At 37.5% G+C, this 23489-nt stretch overlaps 1 protein-coding gene across 1 annotated transcript in view; it reads right to left on the bottom strand.

The window, feature by feature from the left end:
• The window catches only part of LOC127648698 (collectin-12-like), a 75224-nt gene that overhangs the window by 17902 nt on the left and 33833 nt on the right, over positions 1–23489 (bottom strand). The window contains 8 exon segments of the mRNA XM_052133420.1: positions 5691–5760; positions 5762–5795; positions 9289–9354; positions 9702–9811; positions 9919–10061; positions 10367–10855; positions 12176–13219; positions 16755–16841. Coding sequence (XP_051989380.1) covers positions 5691–5760; positions 5762–5795; positions 9289–9354; positions 9702–9811; positions 9919–10061; positions 10367–10855; positions 12176–13219; positions 16755–16841 — 2043 coding nt within the window.

The following is a 23489-nucleotide window of genomic DNA, read 5'->3' as shown; positions in this document are numbered from 1 at the left end:
GATGTATAACAGCTCGCCCATTGTTTAGGATGGTAGAGAATGTAATGAATTGACTCTACGTAGTGATAAGCGGGGAAATATTCCTAGATATTCCCACACAAAGAGATCCCACCGTTGAAGGAATGAGCTTCCCTCGACGTTTCAGCCAAATTAATCATTCGATGGTCCACTGCAACCAACCAGTTGCTCCGCATGGGCAGAAGAGCGACCATGAGCAGATGCAAAATGTGTAAGAAATCATAAAATCTTAATTCTCTTAATTAGCGGTGACTTCCAATTTAACTTTCTGATGTTATATTTTAAATTTCTCGATCTTTTCCGAGGCTTTTGGATAACCTTAACACACAAAGCACACTTGCCTTGTTAATTATTTGTGATGTACAGAAATACTTCACTATTGCTAAAGGGTAACATTCATGGTAAACAAAAAAGTTAATGAGACTAATTTGATATAAAGAATAACACCAGACACTGCAAGTAGTACTGAAAAATGGAATCTACTATGTGCCCTGTTCATCATTGCATATACACAAATTTCTGTGCACAACTTTCTTACAATCTTCCCATATTATATTCTGTATACTGAAAGCTGCAACCTTTAGATTCAAGTAAATGTTCTTAAATGTGTACTGTTCCCAGAGTGCATTATTGTGTGTATACACTGCCTGGCCAAAAAAATAAATAAAATAAAAATGAATTGCCATGTGGATTTAAATAATCAGATACTTACGCGCCTGTGATTGGATCAGTATTGCAGTGATTATTATTATGTTTCAGCTGGCAACAATTATTTTAACCCTAACTGATGCAGTGTATAGCTTCTAATTTCCTAAACAACCATGTCAGAATACGTATCCTGTGTTTGTGGAAAAGATGTTACTGTGTTTCAGAAAGGGCACATTATTGGTCTGCATCAAGCAAAGAAAACAACTAAGGAGATTGCTGAAATCACAGGAATTGGGTTAAGAACTGTCCAATGCTTTATTAAAACCGGGAAGGATTGTGGTGAACCATCAGCTTCGCAAAAGAAATGTGGTAAAAAAAAAAAAACCTTGAATGATTGTGATCGGAGCTCACTAAAACACTTGAAGTCACATCGTTAAAAAAATCAATGGTAGAACTCACAGTTATGTTTAATACTGAAAGTAAGAGCATTTTCCACACACAATGCAACGAGAATTAACAGGATTGGGACTAAACAGCTGTGTGGCCACAAGAAAGCCACTTGTTTGTGAGGCTAATAAAAAAAAAACTTCAATTTGCTAGGGGCCATAAAGATTGGACTGTGGTAAAAGGTAATGTGGTCTGATGACTCCAGATTTACCCAATTCCAAAGTGATGGGTGTGTCAGGGTAAAAAGGGAAAAGCATGAAGTGATGCACCCTTCATGCATAGTGCCCTCTGTACAAGCCCCTGGAAGCAGTTTTATTAGGGCTGCAACTAGAATATTCTAGTTTGCCTCAAGTGTGAATATTCACTGGCCTCAAGATTCGATTACGATTCAAAGGGTAACGATTCTCTCATAAAACGATTCTCGATGCATCTTGTCCTTCAATATCTTTCTTTTTTCAGTTTCTTCAAAAAAAAGTTACACTATTATTTCCCTTTCAGCTTTTTATTTAACAGCTGTTTTAAAAATCAGAATGAGTCACATTACATAACTGGCCTTTTATATTCAGTATGAGCTATGAACAAAACATGGAACATCCATAAGATTAAATAAATGGTTCTATAGTTTAAAAGAGTATCTTAGTTTCTTTCTTTAGAACCTTATTAAATGCCCTTAAAAACACAAAAACAATATTGGTTCTCCATCAAAACACACTGAACACTATTACTTCAACTGATTATACTATTATTTTTGTTAAAGCATTGTAAATCATTTATAGTATTTCATTATTATTTAAAGTTAATCTATGCCATGCTATTCATTTTAATTTTTAAGCACAAATGGAAGTTGCTGGTCCAGGATGAGAGATATATCTGCTTCTATGGGAGTAGAATATGTGACAAACGAGTGACCGGCAATGACAAAAGCCAATGAAATGGAGAACACGCAAGAGTAGAGAAAGTAATTTAATTAAAACATCACCAACATCTCCCGAACCACTGCCTCATCATTATTTTCTTCTGTGTTTATCCCCGTTGTGTGCAAATCAGTGCAATTATCATCAGAGTTTCGTATGATCTCATATTATGTTAAATGACATCAAATGACTATTTGACAACAAATTTTTTTTAAATATTTTTTTTGTTGACAACGTTGACTAATCGTTTCAGCCCTAAGTGTTATGATCTTCAAAGTGAAACAAAAAGAATTAGGCTATTTTAGCAAATACATGTACAGGATGGAAACTATTTCTTCTTCCGCTCATCTTAACATGCTTACTGAATGACACAAGCAGATAAGTGCTTGCGCCGTCACAATGCTCGTTCAAACAAGAGGGATCAGTGTCTTGTAGAGGTAATGATAGAAATTCAGAGAATCAGCTTCTGGAGTAAATTCACACTAAATAACAACATATCTAAAGGTGACATTTCTTATGAGTTTGTTTGTAATTGTTGTTAATACAGAGCATCCGGAATGTATTCACAGCGCTTCACTTTTTTCACATTTTGTTATGTTACAGCCTTATTCCAAAATGGATTACATTTATTATTTTCCTCAAAATTCTACAAACAACACCCCATAATGACAACGTGAAAGAAGTTTGTTTGAAAAAAAAACGAAAAAAAAAAAAATCACATGTACATATTAAGTATTCACAGCCTTTGCTCAATACTTTGTTGAAGCACCTTTGGCACCAATTACAGCCTCAAGTCATTTTGTGTATGATGCTACAAGCTTGGCACACCTACTTTTGGGCAGTTTCTCCCATTCTTCTTTGCAGGACGGGGATGGGGAGAGTCGGTGCACAGCCATTTTCAGATCTCTCCAGAGATGTTCAATCAGGTTCAAGTCTGGGCTCTGGCTGGGCCACTCAAGGACATTCACAGAGTTGTCCCATAACTACTCCTTTGTTATCTTGGCTGTGTGCTTAGGGTCGTGGTCCTGTTTGAAGATGAACCTTCGCCCCAGTCTGAAGTCCAGAGTGCTCTGGAGCAGGTTTTCATCAAGGATGTCTCTGTATATTGCTGCATTCATCTTTCCCTCGATCCTGACTAGTATCCCAGTTCCTGCCATTGAAAAACATCCCCACAGCATGATGCTGCCACCACCACGCTTCACTTTAAGGATGGTATTGGCCAGGCGATGAGCGGTGCCTGGTTTCCTCCAGACATGATGCTTGCCATTCAGGCCAAAGAGTTCAATCTTTTGTTTCTCATGTACTGAGAGTCCTTCAGGTGCCTACTGGCAAACTCCAGGCGGGCTGTCATGTGCCTTTTACTGAGGAGTGTCTTCCGTCTCACCACTCTACCATACAGGCCTGATTGGTGGAGTGCTGCAGAGATGGTTGTTCTTCTGGAAGTTTCTCCTCTCTCCACAGAGAAACGCTAGAGCTCAGTCAGAGTGACCATCGGGTTCTTGGTCACCTCCATGACTAAGGCCCTTCTCTCTCGATCGCTCACGTGGCCAGCTCTAGGAAGAGTCCTGGTGGTTCCAAACTTCTTCCATTTATGGCCACTGTGCTCATTGGGACCTTCAGTGCTGCAGAAATGTTTCTGTACCCTTCTCCAGATCTGTGCCTCGATACAATCCTGTCTCGGAGGTCTACAGACAATTCCTTGGACTTCACGGCTTGGTTTGTGCTCTGACATGCACCATTAACTGTGGGACCTTATATAGACAGGTGTGTGCCTTTCCAAATCATGTCCAATCAACTGAATTTACCACAGGTGGACTCCAATCAAGTTGTAGAAACATCTCAAGGATGATCAGTGGAAACAGGATACACCTGAGCTCAATTTTGAGTGTCATGGCAAAGGCTGTGAATACTTATGTACATGTGATTTTTTTTGGTTTTTATTTTTAATAAATTTGCAAAGATTTCAAACAAACTTCTTTCATGATGTCAGTATGGGGTATTGTTTGTAGAATTTATAGGAAAATAATGAATTTAATCCATTTTAGAATAAGGCTGTAACATAACAAAATGTGGAAAAAGCGAAGTGCTGTGAATACTCTCCGGATGCACTGAAAGTAATAGTTACTATTGTAATATTGTAGTAACCATGTTTGTTTGTTTTTATTTTTTGGGCTTAAACCATGGTTTTACTAAAGTAATGTTGTAGTAGTAACCATGGTTAATTGTGTGGTATGGTTTAACTAAATACCATGGTTAAATAATAGGCCTAGTTACTGTAGTGAATCCATGGTTCATTTTTGTAAGGGTAAACAAAACAGAAGTCTAATAGTTTTCTGTTTAGGCTCACAAATGTAAAATAATAATAATGATAATTACTTAAATTATGACTAAAATAATATTTTAAATGACCAATTTTCCCAGTAAATCGCAAAATATATTATTTAATAGAAGTATCGTTTTGGTAATGGTATCAATATTATCGGACTTGTAATTATTGGTATCGCATCGAAAAGAAAATAAGTGGTATCGCCCATCCCTAGTGACAGGGATTCATTTATGACAGTTAACTGCTGATGTTGGTTCACAATGCATAGATACCGGCAGAAGCAAAATTATACAAATTTGTGTATTTGACTCCTATTACATGTTTCGTTACCATGTTTTTGTACATGTAAGTAAAACCTTGTTAGCAACACAATCAAACATTTCTATTAAACAAAAAAAACAACAAAAAAAACAGCACAAATCATTATTTTCCAGGACATTTATGTATTTTTCCTTAACTGGAAAACTGCATTGCAAATTTCCAGGTTTTCCAGGATTTGTGGGAATCCTGGTTGAGATATTCTTCTAAAAATATTCGTTTGTGTACTTCAGATGAAAAAGTCATATTCATCTGGGATGGCATGAGGGTGAGTGAATTACGAGAGAATTGTCATTTTGGGGTGAACTATACCTTTAAGATAAATGTCAAGCTAGCATGAAAACCCAATGCGTGTGCATTTTTAACTTAATACCACAGGCCAGCGAAGATCTCTAAATGGCCACCCGCAGGCTAATAATTAAATAAGGACAGGATGACGATCATGATGATGAGAACAATTAATAATAATTTTAATAACACTACATAGGTTGCGAGCATGTAGTTGGACCAGCAACAGAAAGCAAAACACCAACAATAACATGAATAATGGTGGTATTTTAACAAAACACCACTAATTATTGATGAGTGGAACAGATGGGCAATGTCTAACATTTGCAGCGTCACTGTATGAACCGTTAGCTTATGCGTAAAACGCTTCAAGTCGGGATGAATTACTGAAATATTTGAATTGTTAATACACTGTCAGTAACATACAAACAGATACATTTATATTTTGATAGCTAACAGTCACAGCGTTTCCAGCTACAAACTTGCCTAGCAATCGGGCTAATAACAAGTGACTAATAGCGTACTAGCTGCGAGACTGTTGTCATTAACTCCTATGTTAAAGGTTTCACAGCAAAACCAGCGGTGCACTATATTAAATCAACCAAATGCAATTGGTAAAGATACTAAAAATAATTAAAGTGTGATACTGAAAATATCTACAAAACCGGTGGATTGCTAAACACAATAGACATGTTAGCTCGCCTGCTTGCTGCCTGGCATCTCAAACTTACCAACATCTTGATCAAAGGGATTTGACGTGAAGAGAGGCATGACCGAGATATGCACAAAACGGAATCTGAGGCTCGATCCTCTTCTTGTTCGTCTCCCTGTCAGCACTTGTATAAAAATGAATTAATAAACATAATAAAATAAAAACTACACTCAGTTTTGATGATGGAAACCCCTCCTCAGTCGTTCACTAGCAGCACTTCACCAGTGCATTATGGGTAAGTGAGGTGCTTCTGGGGTAACCCACGTATTACATACAGTTAACACACACAAACAAATTTCATATCAAAATAAATATGAGAGGCATTGGATGTACTGTGCGATAATTTTGTTATTAGAAATTATCTAGGCGAATTGTGTAAAATTAGTTATCAAATGTTAGGGAAGGCAAATATAGCTTGTAAATCATATGATGTAATCACATGGTACACTGACTCAGTGTTCAGTGTCGAGGGATGTTGAAGCGAACACATTGTTGTTATTAATTTACATCTCTTCGACTTGTTTGAGGATGCTCAGTTAAAAAAAAGATCAGTTTGTGAATTTATATGTATTTTTCCCATTTTCAGCACAAATAGAAAAAAGTTTACCACTGCCCTTTTCTTTCTTTCTTTAAAAAAAGAAAAAAACAAAATTAAAGGAATGTTCCGGGTTCAATACAAATGAATCTCAATCGACAGCATTTGTGGCATAATGTTGATTACCACAATCAAATCTTTCAACTGGTCCCTCCTTTTCTTAAAAATAATAATAGAAATAAAATGTAAAAAATCCAGGCACTAACAAGTGAATGAGGCCAAGATTTTGAGGGTTTAAGGGCAGAAATGTGAGGCCCTCACATTTATAAAGGCACTTCAGTTAATTAATCTGTGAAAACTCATGTATTATTTCAGCTGTAAAGTTGTTCAAATAGTCATTTTTACAGTCATTTTATCACATTCAAATCTTTTTAACATGCATATTGTTTATGTGTTGTGGCAATACTTTTGAAACAGTGAGTATTTTAACATTTTCGGATTGGCCCTATTAATTAGTGACTCATTGTAATACAGATTTCTTTTTTCTTTTTCTTTTTCTTTTGATTTTTGAAAAATGATTTTTTGTGGTAGTAAATATTATGCCACAAATTCTTTCGATTGATCTAAACTTGTATCAAACCCAGAATATTCCAATCAACAGAACAATCGACAGCATTTAAGGCATAATATTGATGACGACAATATACAATATAGATTGATCCTTCGTTTATTAAACAACAGAAATCGCAGTTACAATAGATCTTATTCACAGTAGCGCACAAAATGGACCCAGGACTGGTGGAGAGATTACATCTCCACACTGACCTGGGAACGCCTCGGGGTCCCCCTGTCAGAGCTGGTTAATGTGGCTCGGGATAGGGAAGTTTGGGGCCCCCTGCTGGAGCTGCTGCCCCCGCGTCCCGACTTCGGATAAGCGGTTGAAGATGGATGGATGATGGATTTTGTATAATGTTTTTACTTTGTGAAAATAATTGTGAAAGTTAATTATTTTCACTCATTTTGATTTTCAATACTTTGCACATAAAAACATGTTTAACTGCATCGACCATAACTGCTGTAAAATATGAAACATAAGCAATTTCTTTCTAATTTGTTTCTCAATATAATGCATACAACTTAATTTAACCAAATAAAACGTTATTCTGTAAACCTGTGTGATCCATTAATAGCTAATACAAACCATTTAAATTGTATTGGCTTGTTATTTAAAACGACAAAATACAGCTTAGCACAACTTATCAGTATGTGGTTTCATACAACAAATAAAAAGCATTAAAACGTATATTTTATATACATAAAGATGAGAAAGAATCTGTGGTAGTAGTTGATACATTTTTTATTTTTAAAACAACATTTACTAGACTGCATATCGTATGCCACACTGGCTGATAAATGACCAAAATGACTAGCAGTATTAGGCAAGAACAAAACAAATCAGGTGATAACTGGGCGAGAAGGATAACAAAGAGGTATATAAATATACACATAAATAATACTTTTTTAATTACGATGCTGATATTAAATCATCCCAAACACGTTATATAATGTTGAATATTTTCATTTGTACTAAAATAAATATATGCTTCACTTACGTTTCACTATCTGATTATAATAAACAACTTATGCTGAATAGCTTCTGATTGTGATGAATTCTTGGATACACTTAACTTGAAAGACCGCTCAGAAGCGGTAATCACACTAGTGTGGATTAAGTGCACTGAGCTTTGGCATGTTTTAGACACAGGATGGTCTTGAACACTTACTTCCTGTCGCGTGCACGCGCACTCAAGTGGCCAAGATCGCAAGTGTGGGACAGGACCATTCCCGTCATTAAAGATGGCGCTACTGTGAATAAGGAAGTGAATGGGGCCAGTCAATAAACATAAAGATACAGTTAAAAAAGTACAGCCATAAGGCATAAACATTATACATCTTAATTAAAGATATATCCAATAGGCCTATTGCAACGTTGTTGTCATGACCACATGACGTCGGTAAAACCCTGTAATCCCGGAAAGTGATTTTATCACACTAATTCTCAACCTGGGACATTACTTTCATCGCAAACAATTTTCATATGAGAACATACTAAAAATGAATTTAGGAACATGCAAAGCGGTGAAGCATTCGCATACATCAGTCTATTAAAACGATGTTGCAAAATAGGATATTCCACATTCAAAACATATTCATCAAAATGATAACATTTTCAACAGAACATATTGAAAAATCCCATCTATATTTTATTTCTGATAAAAACATGGCCTTTTATGATGACTACATTCATGTACATGTATTCAAATACACAACTATTTTATACATAGCTATGGCATAATCAAATATTTGAAAAATCCAAAGTTTTTTTTTGTTTTTTTTTTTGTTAAAGATTTATTAATAATAATCACATCATTGATAACCAAGACTTAAGAAGTAAAACTCTTGTGTGGAAAAATGTTGGATTATAGTTATGAAAACTTATTAACATACTGTATTTGTAGCTTTATTGTTGGCATAGCTTTATTTTAATAAAAGCAGCTACAAAGCTTCATTGTATTGCACTGGAATAATTGCATCATCAGCTTTGTTAATGACACAGGAAACACATTTTTAAAGGTATTTACAATCACATGATTACAAAACATTACAGATTTTTTATTTATCTAAACATTAACATGACTGGTTATCAGTGTATTTAGTGATAGTCTGTAGTCTTGAATTGCTCATTGATTGTCTACATGCCATTTATTTTTGAGTCCATCAGGTAAGATACTTTCTGCAAAGAGGTGGTTCTTGTGTGAGGGCAATATGACAGAAGCCTTCTGAAGTGTCTCGGTGATTGTCAAATCCAAAATATTCTCTGCTCATTACGGATGCTATAAAACTGGAACTTTTGCTGTGAATAATAGAGAATAGACCCCAATTAATTATATGACTAAGCAGAATATATGCAAACTGTTAACAAACGGCTTCAATTTATAACTTACATTCATTAGTGCGTTCACAAATGAAGCCTATGCGGTCTGTGCAGAAAAAGTCATTCCAACTGCCCTCATGTATTAACCCTGCGCAGTCCTCCCCTTCCTCATGACCATGACTCCAATTATCAGGCTGTCCAGGTTTCCATTTCCTATAAGTTAAAAACAGACAAGGCTCAATGTAAACTGGATTCTTACACATGATTAACCTGTTTCACTGTAATCTCTTATTAATATCTGACGCCCCCTATATTCACACCCCCCTTTATTACATTTATGCATTTGGCAGGTGTATTTAAGGTATACATTTTATCATGTGTTCCCTAAGAGTCAAACCCATGACACCTAACATTGTTTGCACAGTGCTCTACCATTGAGCTACAGGAAAATTACTATGGATCCTATAAATAATGGGATGAGTATAATGCAATTATATACTGGAGTAACAATAATACAGTTCATGAATACTTTAGTATATATATACAATCAATTTACTCACGTATAGGTAGGCAAGTTCCCATCCACCCATCTCCAGATGTTTTCCTCTGCACTGTCTGTGAGACCCAGCCAAAAGTAGCCTTTTCCAGAAACCTGCCTCTTTATCCATAGCTGTGACACAAAATAAAGTGGGCATTACACAATGATCTGTTTAGTTTTAATAGTATATTTATGACATATATTTAAGACAACAGATCAATATAGTAACTAAGATCTACCTGTTCATCTTCATCATTGATAATGAGCATAGATGAGCTCTTGTTGTCACATCGTTCCTTTGTTTCATCAAAGTTCAGATACTCTTCTGGAACCGAGAAGTAGTAACATGTGTCTTTGAAGCTCTTCCACTGAGGTGGGCACCCTTAGTTAAAAAAATACATAAGAAATATTAGCACATTCTCCCTAGTGGTTAAATGTTACTCTCAAATTAGTGAAATATCAAATTAATTCGGGATTGTAGTATATTGACTAATAAACATACTTATAGTTAACAACCTAACAGCAGTAAATAGATCTCAAAGTGTTAAACATTTTAAGATCCTAGTTTGATATAACATAAAACCACATATACATATTACAAAAAATCCTCTTTATATTTCTGTAGAAACTCTATCTAATAAATTGCTTATATCAAGTGTGTGTGAATAATTAGAATAAAGCTTGTACCTGGTGCACTTGCAGGCAGAGCTACCTGGCGATTGACAAAGGCTTGTGGATCTACAGGGGGCAAAACTACTGGTGCAGGAAGTCCTGGTAATCCAGGAGGTCCAGGTGGACCAATTGGGCCAACAGGCCCACGGGCTCCTTCTGGTCCTGCCGGCCCTGCTTGCCCTCTAAGTCCCTGTGGTCCTTGTGGCCCCTGAGGACCTGGCTGACCATCTCTTCCAGGCAGACCAGGTATACTAGGGTCACCTTTCTCTCCTTGAGGCCCTGCTCTTCCCCCTGATCCCCGCGAACCCTTTGGCCCAGGGCTTCCTCTTGATCCGGGTAGACCTTTGAAACCTGGCACACCGGGAGGCCCTGTTGGGCCTTTTTCTCCTTTAGGCCCAGCAACACCAGGTGCTCCTTTTTCACCAGTTTCACCTTTCTGGCCAGATTTTCCTGGGGGCCCTTGGGACCCTTTGTCTCCCCGAGGACCTCTTGGACCAGGAGGACCTGAAATGAAAGACAAATAAATTAACTTAAACCATAAATGTCTAAAAGTACCAAAAGCTGGTAGTGAAAATTTCCATTATTACAGAAATAGTTCATCCATATACCCTCATGTCGTTCCAAACCTGCATTACTTTTTTCTCATGCGTAAGACAAAATGAGATACTTTAATGAAGACTGCGTTTAGCGCTAAACAACACAAGTTTTTACGTTTACGTGCGAGCCATGGTGAACAAGCTTCAATCATAGTGATCATGAATGTGCAATGGATGTCACGATGTTCACTAAAAAAATATTTACATTTTGGGTTGTTTCCAACCAAAACATATAATATGCATCAGAAGACTTGGAATATGATGCATGACTCAAGAGGTTGTCATACTAAGTTTATAACATGCAAATGTTTTTCGTACAACGCAACACACCAGGATATGATGTCATGCATGAGGGCTTCTGGTTTTAGTAAATAACACTTCCCAAATAACAATAATATCATATTCAAAATGTTAGAGAATACAGTCTACTCACTCTCCAGCAACAATAAAAACACACAGCTTTGAAATACAGTATGTATCCTTTGAATTGAACCAAGAGGACAGTGTGTTTCTGACTTTGTTCTGGCAATCAGAGATGTTTTTGACTTTCAAAAAGCGCTTAATCCTGAAAATGATACTAAAACCTTTCAAAAAGTTCCATCTTGGATTCAGCCTATAGCAGCAACCCACGTGACCTCACAGCCATGTTTTGGTTGCTAATTATGGCTCTAAATATCATAATTTTAAAAGAATACAAAATTCATATTATAATAATAATAATTTGATAACTAATTATAATAATAATAATTTGATATAATTAATAAATTATCCAGGCAACATGATCCTGAATACATAATAGAACAGGGTTTCTCAAACGTTTTTGAACCAAGTAACCCTTTCATAATTGCTGTTAGCATAGAAACAGGAATTGTGACCATAACTGCTCAATTACATAAAGTATTGTAATGATGCAGTTGAATCAGTCACACTCTTAATTAACTTTGCAGTCATGAATTATCAACAAGAATGTATGTATATTTTGGAATAAACATCTATAGTGTATTATTATAGTCAGTGGTAGTCAAAACTAGACTTCAATTCAGCTCTGAATATTTTCCACGGACCCCTTGGCTATTTAACCCCCTATAGATCTCAGTTTTAAATCGCTATAATAGGTTAAAGAAGTGAGCATTTGTGTCACAAATCAGCATGTATAGATTGCATGAGTCACCATATTGGGCCATTGTATTGCAGACTCAATGAAAAGAGGACTTGCCTCAGGTCTTACCCTGAAGGATAGTGAAGTTGGTGATAAGCTGTGAATGTTTGCTGTCAACCAGTTTCATTTCATCCATGACTATGGAGAGGCTGCTGACCTCTCGGTCAAGCCTGGCAGTGAGTTCTTCCTGCTGGGCTTTGAGTTCGGTTCCGTCTGCCCTGGTCTCAACCACACTGTTGTTCAGCCCCAGCAGCAGGTCAGAGTGCTGGGTCACTGTCTCAGCACAGGTGCGCAGACCATTGAGGTCTATGCTGATCACCCCAAGCAGCTGTGTGGCAAAGCTAACATTCCCTGTTATGCGGTCCATCTCCCCCTCGTTACGGTCAAGACGTGTTTCCAGTGCATCAAACTTTATTGAAGTGGCATTGTCATGGTCTCGCTGCTGGTCCATGAGCTCCCGCAGGCTTTGGTCATGACTATCAGTGATGGCTGAAGCGTTTTGCAACTGCTCTGAGAGTGAGTTCAACTGTGAGGTCACATCCTCTAAAGTGTCACTGTTAGAGCGAGTCATTGCAGAATTATTGGCTGCTAATGCTTGAAGGTTCTGTACCTTCTCCCTCAGCCAATCAGCATCCGCTTTGGTCTGCCTGGCCACCTGCTGAAGGGTCTGATAATCATTTTTAAGCTTCTGGACGGCCTGGCTGGTGTCCTCCACTGACCTTTGAAGGGAGCTAATTAGGTTCCTCTGCTGGGTCTGGGTGAAGTTCAGAGTGCTGAGGTTGTGGGTGTTTTGGCTCTGCTCGCCACTCTGCACATGAAGATCCGATTGAAGCCGCTCTGTGTCTGTCTTTAGTCCATCAATCAGGCCGCTGTATGTGTTTAAGGTGCGGTTGACTTTGCTGATAACATTGGCATTGCTCTCCAGCAGATCTCGCAGTGACAGATGTCCACTTTGCATGTCCTCACCAGCTAGCTGTAGATCATCAAGAGCAGCTCTATTGCTAGAAGCCCTCAGAGCAACATTATTGAGCTGATTCTGCAAGGTTTGAATTTCCAACTTGAATGAGAGAAGCTCACTGGTGGCATTCTCTGACTTCTCTCCTGTTTGATCATCTGCACATCAAATTTAGATTTTATTAAATACAATGGAAAAACAGCTGAAACATCTGTATGGACATTGTGTGCAAGTTTTTTCTTTCCTTATATTAAATATAATGAAAAATGCTATATGTTGTGTTTCTAGCAGTTAAACTATCAAAAGTTAAAAGTCGGAACACACTATAAATAGAGCTTTATTTTCGTCACCGAGCTAGGAGCAGCGCTGAACTCAATGACCGTGCACTATGTCTTATCCAATTTTCGTGAGTGATCTAATTGTAAGTGCAATTTTTGTATCAGCGCAAAGCACAAGCAGGTGTAGGGTGGGAGTGTTTGCGCTATCTGTGGTGTATTGTATGTTAATGAAGTGAAGTAGCGCAAAGCGCAATTTGCTATTTTCCTAAAAAATAGGTCATTGTACTAAGATGTTTGAGAACAACGTCTAATCTGGGTACAGTGTGGGAAATTCAACCAGCAGATGATATCAAAGAACTATTGATAACATTTAATGCTAGCCATGATTGTTTTGTGTCAGTAGATCAATATGATAAATAATAATAACATTAACAAATTTATATTGTATAGCACCTTTCCAAAGCTCAAATATTCTGTACAGAAATTAAACATAAAACTTTAAACAGAGAAACATTTAACAAATATACATTTCAAAACAATGAAAAATGGGAGAAAAGGAAAGCATATTTTAAGCAAGTCGAGTGAGCAGGATGAGAGCCAATAGTCCCATGAGGCCATTAGAGAACATACAACACATACATCATGGTCCGGAGCAGCACAAGCAACAAACAGAGCAGAGGATGCATTGCATAGAGAAAATGTACACAATTTCATGAAATAAATTTTTATGAATGGGCTGTCTTCATTTATACTGATGTTGCTTGACATAAAATGTTATTTATAATAGGATGCAGATGATGCAATACCCGGTGAAGAACCTCAGAATTAAATTGCACTTGACCCAGCCCATTAGTGATATGCGTGTGTGGTTTCGACAACCCACTTGCATATGCTTGAATGAAAATATTAAATCTTCATACCCATGCCCACTGACTTTACGCATATGATATATCTCCAGTGCTGGGTAGAAACAGATTACATGTAATCCGTATTACGTAATCAGATTACTAAATCAAGTACTTGTAATTTGATTCAATTACATTTTAAATACTTGTAATCACAATACAGTTACCTTTTATAGATTACGTGATTAAATATGAACAAGCAATCATTTATTGATAATTTTCATACCAAATCATCATATTCATAAGCGCAATAGTCTCACAGACGAACATTTTGAGCATGTGCTCCTTTTACATGAAAAACAGGATTATGCACCTCAGCTAAGGAATTGGTGATGGACTAAGTACTAAGGGTTAAAAGTAAGTGTGTCAGAGTTTTGAGCTGCTAGCTTTGGCCTAGCAATATCATTGCTGTTGATTTCAGGTTCATTACCGTTTGTTTATGTAATGTCTTAAAAGTGAAGTAGATATGTTTATTATAATTATTATTTATTACTACCTCACCAATGGTGTGCAGCTCACACATTGAACATAATTGCTTCAAAGGATCTTGTGGATGTTATCTCTAAGGGTCCTGAAAGAATGGAATACATTTTCGTTCACTTTGTATTTTTATTAGGGCTGTCGATTTAACGCGTTAATAATGTGCGATTAATAATAAAAAAAAATTATGCGTAAAAGAAATGTATGCAATTAATCGCAACGCTTTCCTGAGAAATTCCTGAGAAATGCAAGCTTGTTGTACCACATGTTTACTCCAGAGGGCAGTAAACGAAATTTCAGCTGTGCGAGCAACACACAGTTTATTACAGTGAACAAAACATTAACAACACTTCAGCGGACACACAACACAAACATGCGTTATGTTCTTCCGTTCAAAACACTTGAAGGAGCGCAAATGCGAACTAAGAGATCTCAAGATGTGGTTAAAGATTGAGTATTAAACTATATTTACCTTGACACAGTGACCTAAACATTTTATTTTTATGACGCAACACACCCGAGACATGACACAAGCATGTCTAACGCAGGTCGTATGGTCTTTACCTCACAAATATTTAATTACCAACAAGGTTAAGGAGGTGTCCTTTAAACTGTTACACCGTTTTTACCCAGTCAATCTTTATTTAAGAAACATGCTCCCTGAAATAGATCCACTTTGCTCCTTCTGTAATGCTGTAGATGAATCGTATCTCTATTTTAACTAGATTTTCTTTGCTTTATAAAGACGTTTTATTTGGTTTTCACAGTTTTGATAACTTAAGTTTATATTTTCTGATTAATCTGTCTTTCTTGCCAAGTTTTTTTTATAAATAAATTTAAATGTATGTCTATAAAGCCCCTATTTGCACTTTTTTATAAAGACTTAAAATATTATATAAATACTCTTTGTACCTCCAACAACTCCAAAGCATTGAAAACCATTGCATAATGTAATTAATATAATGTCTTGTTATTATTGTAAAATATATCTGTAGTATTGTGTACTATGTATACCCCTGGCTTGTTTCTAAAAAAGAAAAAGAAAAAAAAGGCTGACGCAGGTGTACATTGACATTAAACAAGCCCTCATAATAAATCTCCAACTGATTGACAAATTCACTTGTGAAATGGATTGCTGTGAACTGTATGCCAATGATTGACTTATGATCAATAATATGGTAGTAAACAATACATTGTATTCTAAAGCCGATTTTTGAATGGTCTTATCAATGATGAAATCTTCTGCCACAAGAATGTAATGCAATTTATTTATCTGAATATTTTTTATTTTATAAATATATATATATATATATATATATATATATATATATATATATATATATATATATATATATATATATATATATAATATTTTAATATTTAAAGATAACTATGTATAATTATTTCATCATTATATATTGAATTATTGTTAGATGAGGGGCTTTTTCAGCAAATATTTTTATATTTGTAGATTAATCAGGATTAATTCATCGTGACACCATGTAATTAATTCGATTACAAATTTTAATCGATTGACAGCCCTAATTTTTATGTTAAAATGATTACCCTACTCAAATGCATGAGACAAAAAATTAAATAGAATTAGATCAAAAGTAATCCAAAAGCAATCCAAAAGTAATCAGATAAGATTACTACGTTATTATGTGTCATTATGAAATAACAGAAATTTAAGTATGGGAATTATGTAGTGACCAAAATTTTAAACAATTAGAACTATCTTTTATTTGAGCTTCTTCACCTTTTGCCAACTGGACCATTACATGCTGGCCACTTGTTGGCTATTTTGTTTTCCCTTTGCTTTTAGGTCAAACTCATCCATTAAAAAAAAAAAAAAATATATATATATATATATATATATATATATATATATATATATATATATATAGTTTTGTTAAGAAATTCATATGCAATTACAAAATTGTATTCAGTCATCTGTTTCCAAACATTTGACTGGTAAAAATATGTGATCTCTAGAGAGCAACATGAAAAATCCCATCTACTGGACTCACCAAGCTTTTTGAGGTCTGTCTCTACCGCCATGATTTTCCCACCATAATTCTCCATTCCCTCTGTGACATTGTCCATCCTTTGGACCACTGTGGGACACACATTAGATAATCCCAGTCAGACTGAATCTGTAGCAAGTCTTAGAAGTTTACTATAAACAAGTTTCATTTATGCAGAATAATTCTTGTATATCTAGAGTTTTAAAGCTTGATTCAATAGGGGTCTTCAACACAGGAGCCTTTGTGGCACTGCAGGGTGTCTGCTAATTTTGATATGATCTCAAACAAATCTTAAAATATGCATTAAAGATATAATGTTAACTTTATCTAAAGCTAAAGGTAAGAAGCTAAAGCTTAGTTAAATGTTTAATTGTCCCTATCAAATTGCAATGTATTAAGTAAAATTCAAATGTAATGTACAACTATGAATGAACATAACATTCCACACACACAGTCAAGCAAAAAAGGCATGACATTTAATTTCCTCTGGAATTTGGAATGGATCCTGAGGATTCGTTATCTGAGTGTCTCCTGAGAGCCTTTGGGGTGATTCCCACCAGTCTTGTTGTCACCACTATAGCTTTTCATGCAGACATTTTTGGTCTCATCCCTGATTCATGCAATAATGAAAACACAGTTTAAGCAATTTCAAGATGCTTAAGGGCTGAAATATTAATATAACAAGTCATAACCATTTATGCCCTGACACAATGTTATAAACATCAGCATGTAGTATTGTCTTGATTCTAGAGTTATGTGTTCGCATTCAACACTAGAGGGCGCATTCACTGTGGGTTCCACTTTGCTTCTCTTGGCAAGAGGAATGTGATTAAAACACCAAATGCTGCATTTGTCTTTTTCTTTGGAACGGTCATACTGTGATCTCCTTTCTGACAAAGCTATGGAGGCATGCTGGAATGGATTAAACCTCCCCTCTTGTTCAAAGTGTTTATTTTACTGAACAAGTGCCGGTCAAACATGAATGGAATAAAGTCATCATCTTTACTCTCCAGTGTATTTGCACTCATTGTTTTTAACTCATGTTTCATTCAGACATGCAGCACTTAGCTCTTCATCGCCAGCAAACTAAAACACATCAAAGATCTTGGGTGTTAGCATTCCTGACTGGGCTTGTGTAACCAAACACAAAACAAATAGCCTATATGCTGGAAGGGAAAAACAAAATATGAAGGTCCATTTCAAAGGCTGGATGGTCATTTTCACACTGGGAGTCTGTTAGTGGGAGGTCAACACTACAAGTTTCTCCACACTCTTACTTTCTTCAAGGAATAATGACATTATTTTCCTGTATAAAACAGGTTATTTTTGAATGGAGTTTGGCGGGAGGGTTTTTATAGCCTCATTGTGACAGAATGAGGAGTTATCCAAAGGGAATCAGCCTAAATCTGTATTAAAAACTATTGGGAGACTCATTGGACTGAATTTGAAAAATGTAATAATAAACTGTTGTCAATATGAAGATGTTTAGTAGAGAGTTTAGGGAATGTTTATAAATGACCTTAACAGTCGCCCTCCTAACAATGTCCTCTTGGCAGTGTTGGGTGTAATGCATTGCTAATTAATTACTGTAATTAAATTACTTTTTCATTAACAAATTCCACTGAGAATTATTCAGTTCATGAATAAAATATTTGATTTAATATGATTTATTTGAAAGATTTAAAAGATGTCTATCCTTATATTTTTTATCTTGTCGAGGTTGATAAGGGTTTTAGAAAGTAATTAGTACTAATTAATGCAATAACTTTTCAGACAGAGTAATTAGTACAGTAATCTAATTACACTGTAGAAGAGGAAATTAGTAGTTAGTAATACATTACTTTTTTTGAGTAACTTACCCATCACTGCCCCTTGGTAAGTTAGAGTTTGGCTATTCTCGCCCAAAAGTTGACCAGATTCACTCTGGCACAGGTAACAAAGGAAACATGAACTGTATTTAGCATGCCACAAAGACCCTGTCAGTTAGCCTGCGGTTTCTGAGGCAACAAATTGCTGCTAAGGCATAAAATCTCGTCTGGAGCAGGTTTGCTTTGAGGCATGCTGCTTTACATGTCTTCTCATCTGGTTAGCATTAGGTCTTTAAAGAACTACACAAGACATATGGACTCAATGTAAATCAGAGACTTGATCTGGACAATACAATTACATTTTTATTAAATGTGAATGTAATTAAGCTAGATGTTTTCAAGGACAGATTTTGGGCGCAACAGTATAAGTTCTTGTGAGTAATGGAAAGAAACAGTGTTTATCTTATGATGAAACAAAGGTTTTTAGTGAGGTAAAGGGTGCAAATGAACCAAACAAGTACAGCTCCATAGTCATAATATTATTTTATGATAACCACAGCATTTACTCGTATTAGTGTTTTCGTGACATAAAAAAAAATGAATTATTGTTTTAGTCGGACTGAAATTAAACTTTTAAATGGAATGTAAATGTACTAAATATTGTATAATCTTTTCCTGTTTTTTTTTGGCAATAGACACAATAAACAGCTCTGTTTCCTGGCTTTACTGGCTAATACAGAAAACATATGCCACTGTGGTAGTCAGGGTGATAACATTTGAAACTGTGTCAATGGCGCAATATGCTTCCCTTATTTCAAGACAAGAAATAAAGTGAGCCAAAGTTCAACACTGAAAAGCAGAAATAATGGCAGATGTTACATTATGGCACATTCTTGAAATGAACTGGATAAGAAAAAATCCTAATGAAAAAATCCTAATGAATCTAAATGAAAGGTTTTCCAGATATCTGGTCTAAACAATAGAAAACATGAATTATGTGAATGTGTCTTGCACTTTGATGTTTACTCTGAATAGCATAGAGCTATTGAGCCATCACGTCAATTTGTATGCGAACTTGAAAGGATAATTCGCCATAGATTTCCCTTGGGAATTTCCTATGGGTTTTAATAATATATATATATTTATTTTTTTAATTCAATTTATGAGTTAAATAAGGTCTGTTGTAAACAGTGCTTGAAGGTACTTTGATGTTTTGTTCTACAACACAAATTATCAGCCTTATATCATCAAATTTACATGACCATGGCAACATTTTTGCAAATCAAAATTACATGGTGTATTTCACGTTTGGCTGCAGTACCAGTGAAATATTCAGCTGGGGCACCAAAAGCTATTGAAAAGATTTTGTAATCAGACAAGATGTTTAAAGGTGCATGTGGCAGGGCGGAGGGCGGGGCCGGGTCGTGATCCTACACACAACATAGACTCCTACACAAACTCTGAGTAAGCAAAAAATAAAATAAAACCATTTATCTACTGAATCCCTTCTGGCTAAGTATGAACGTGATCATGGTCAAGCGAAAACTAGAGTGAACATTGGCAGGGCATTTGATTCCTGGAGGGACCTTCGTTCTGGGGATCAAAACCGACACTGAATTGGCGTTTGTGGCAGGGCGGAGGGCGGGGCCGGGTCATGATCATACACACCCGGTCCCTTATCATGCTAATTCAGCCTCGGAGAGGGATTAAGGCCGATGGCAGATGGTGGTGCGACGAGAGAGAGATCGCTTAAGGACATGTCCGTCATGTGTGTGTTTGTGTCTTTTAAGTTTCTCATTAAAATATTATTTATATCGTCAAGCCGTTTCTTGCCTCCTCCTTTCCATTGAATACGTTACACTGGTGCCGAAGCGCGGGAAGAAGGAGGGATGCCCGTCACCGATGGCAGATGGTGGTGCGACGAGAGAGAGATCGCTTACGGACATGTCCATCATGTGTGTGTTTGTGTCTTTTAAGTTTCTCATTAAAATATTATTTATATCATCAAGCCATTTCTCAACTCCTCCTTTCCATTGAATACGTTACACTGGTGCCGGAGCGGGAAGAAGGAGGGATGCCCGTCGCGGAGTCCTCGACACTGCCCTCCACCCAGGGGAGCACCACTGCCATCCACCGGGGGAGGGAGTAGACCGACCTCCCAGACACGGTGAACGGCCTCCATCCGTGAGGCGAGTGGGGACTGGACTCCTCGACCACCTGGAGCGATGGAGCCCCTACCAGGGGCGGAGGAGAGCCCTGCAATCCCCCAGAGGGGAGGAGGGAAGTGTTTCCCCGACCGCCTGGAGCAGTAGGGCCGCTGGCAGGGGCGGAGGAGTGTCCCCACGAGTCGCCGAGAACGCGGAGGGGGCGTCCTTTCCGCCGAGGGTCGTGAGTCTGACTCCGGTCTGCCTGGGGAGAAGCGGCTGTCGTCCGCCTAAGAGGGTGGAGTAGTGATCGAGGAGCATTCAACGGTGTATCGAAGAACCGCCGAGCAGTTTTTTTTTTCATCTCTCTCTCCTCTCTCTCTCTCACTGCCGCTCTGCGTTGGCCTTTTACCTCTCGTTTAAATTGTGCAGTGTTTTTTGGGGGGGTACTACACTGTTACAGGAAGTACCACCCCCCCATTTTAATTATTTCTGTTTCCCTCCCCTTGTCCCCTCCCTCGTCCAGGTAGATGGGGATGACCTGCCGGGAGACCAGGCTTGAAGCACGCCCTCCCCGAGGGAAAGGGGGGGGGGTATATGTCAGGCCGGGGGCTCCCCAGCCTCCGGGTCGTGATCATACACACCTGGTCCCTTATGAGAGGGATAAATGCCGATCTCAGACAGTGGTGCGACGAGAGAGAGATCGTTTATGGACATGTCCGTCATGTGTGTGCTTTTGTCTTTTAAGTTTCTCATTAAAATATTATTTATATCGTCAAGCCGGTTCTCGCCTCCTCCTTTCCATTGAATATGTTACAGCGTTCTTCTTATTGTACAGGTAAGATTACATAACTGCAAAACATGTGAAAACTAGAGCCATACGGATTGATCTGTGGAATTTTAGCTAAACTACAATAACACATGAAATGAATGCTAGGCAATGTTCAAGATAATGCAAAAAGACCCATTCATTAGTGTAACGCAACTTGGTGAATCTATTATTATAAAACAATAGCGCATCGATATACACTCACCTAAAGGATTATTAGGAACACCATACTAATACTGTGTTTGACCCCCTTTCGCCTTCAGAACTGCCTTAATTCTACGTGGCATTGATTCAACAAGGTGCTGAAAGCATTCTTTAGAAATGTTGGCCCATATTGATAGGATAGCATCTTGCAGTTGATGGAGATTTGTGGGATGCACATCCAGGGCACGAAGCTCCCGTTCCACCACATCCCAAAGATGCTCTATTGGGTTGAGATCTGGTGACTGTGGGGGCCATTTTAGTACAGAGAACTCATTGTCATGTTCAAGAAACCAATTTGAAATGATTCGAGCTTTGTGACATGGTGCATTATCCTGCTGGAAGAAGCCATCAGAGGATGGGTACATGGTGGCCATAAAGGGATGGACATGGTCAGAAACAATGCTCAGGTAGGCCGTGGCATTTAAACGATGCCCAATTGGCACTAAGGGGCCTAAAGTGTGCCAAGAAAACATCCCCCACACCATTACACCACCACCACCAGCCTGCACAGTGGTAACAAGGCATGATGGATCCATGTTCTCATTCTGTTTATGCCAAACTCTGACTCTACCATCTGAATGTCTCAACAGAAATCGAGACTCATCAGACCAGGCAACATTTTTCCAGTCTTCAACTGTCCAAGTTTGGTGAGCTCTTGCAAACTGTAGCCTCTTTTTCCTATTTGTAGTGGAGATGAGTGGTATCCGGTGGGGTCTTCTGCTGTGGTAGCCCATCCGCCTCAAGGTTGTGCGTGTTGTGGCTTCACAAATGCTTTGCTGCATACCTCGGTTGTAACGAGTGGTTATTTCAGGCAAAGTTGCTCTTCTATCAGCTTGAATCAGTCGGCCCATTCTCCTCTGACCTCTAGCATCAACAAGGCATTTTCGCCCACAGGACTGGATGTTTTTCCCTTTTCACACCATTCTTTGTAAACCCTAGAAATGGTTGTGCGTGAAAATCCCAGTAACTGAGCAGATTGTGAAATACTCAGACCGGCCCGTCTGGCACCAACAACCATGCCACGCTCAAAATTGCTTAAATCACCTTTCTTTCCCATTCTGACATTCAGTTTGGAGTTCAGGAGATTGTCTTGACCAGGACCACACCCCTAAATGCATTGAAGCAACTGCCATGTGATTGGTTGATTAGATAATTGCATTAATGAAAAATTGAACAGGTGTTCCTAATAATCCTTTAGGTGAGTGTATATCAAAATGACAGTTGTGATGGAATCACATCAATACTGAATTGTGTCAACATATTTATAATGTACAGTCTATTTTATAAAAAGCTCCATAACTGTATAATTTTAATTATGCTACCTCATCTGTCACCATGATGCTAGTGAATCACGTTGTCTCTTTGTAAGTTACTTCATTGTTTTGGTCGATGCTCGCGTCCCTATGGAGTGTGTGCACGAGTGCGAGCAACAGGTAGCTGGGACATTTCTAGCATCTAGAGCGAAATGCTGATGCGCTTGCAGCGCTGGTGTAACCATAATTTGCACTCGATATTTACTTAGCTGCTAAAAGCTTTTAAACTTTGGAAAAATACTAAGAGTCACTGCTCACGTTCTAACGTCCTGCCTTTTACTGCTGTCAGTGGTGCCTTTTTTCCTTGTTATATCAAATGAATAAATATTTCTTAATAGGAAAGTATTTCGATATACACAATATCCTCGATACAATTACAGTATGCCTACCTCTTCAGTCACTACTACACCACTGCCTAAATATACCAAGAAAGTTGATCC

This window comes from Xyrauchen texanus, chromosome 9, assembly GCF_025860055.1.
Source record: "Xyrauchen texanus isolate HMW12.3.18 chromosome 9, RBS_HiC_50CHRs, whole genome shotgun sequence".
NCBI classification, from domain to species: Eukaryota; Metazoa; Chordata; class Actinopteri; order Cypriniformes; family Catostomidae; genus Xyrauchen; species Xyrauchen texanus.
Note: the sequence above shows the minus strand (reverse complement) of the source record. Positions and strands in the feature narration are given on the sequence as shown.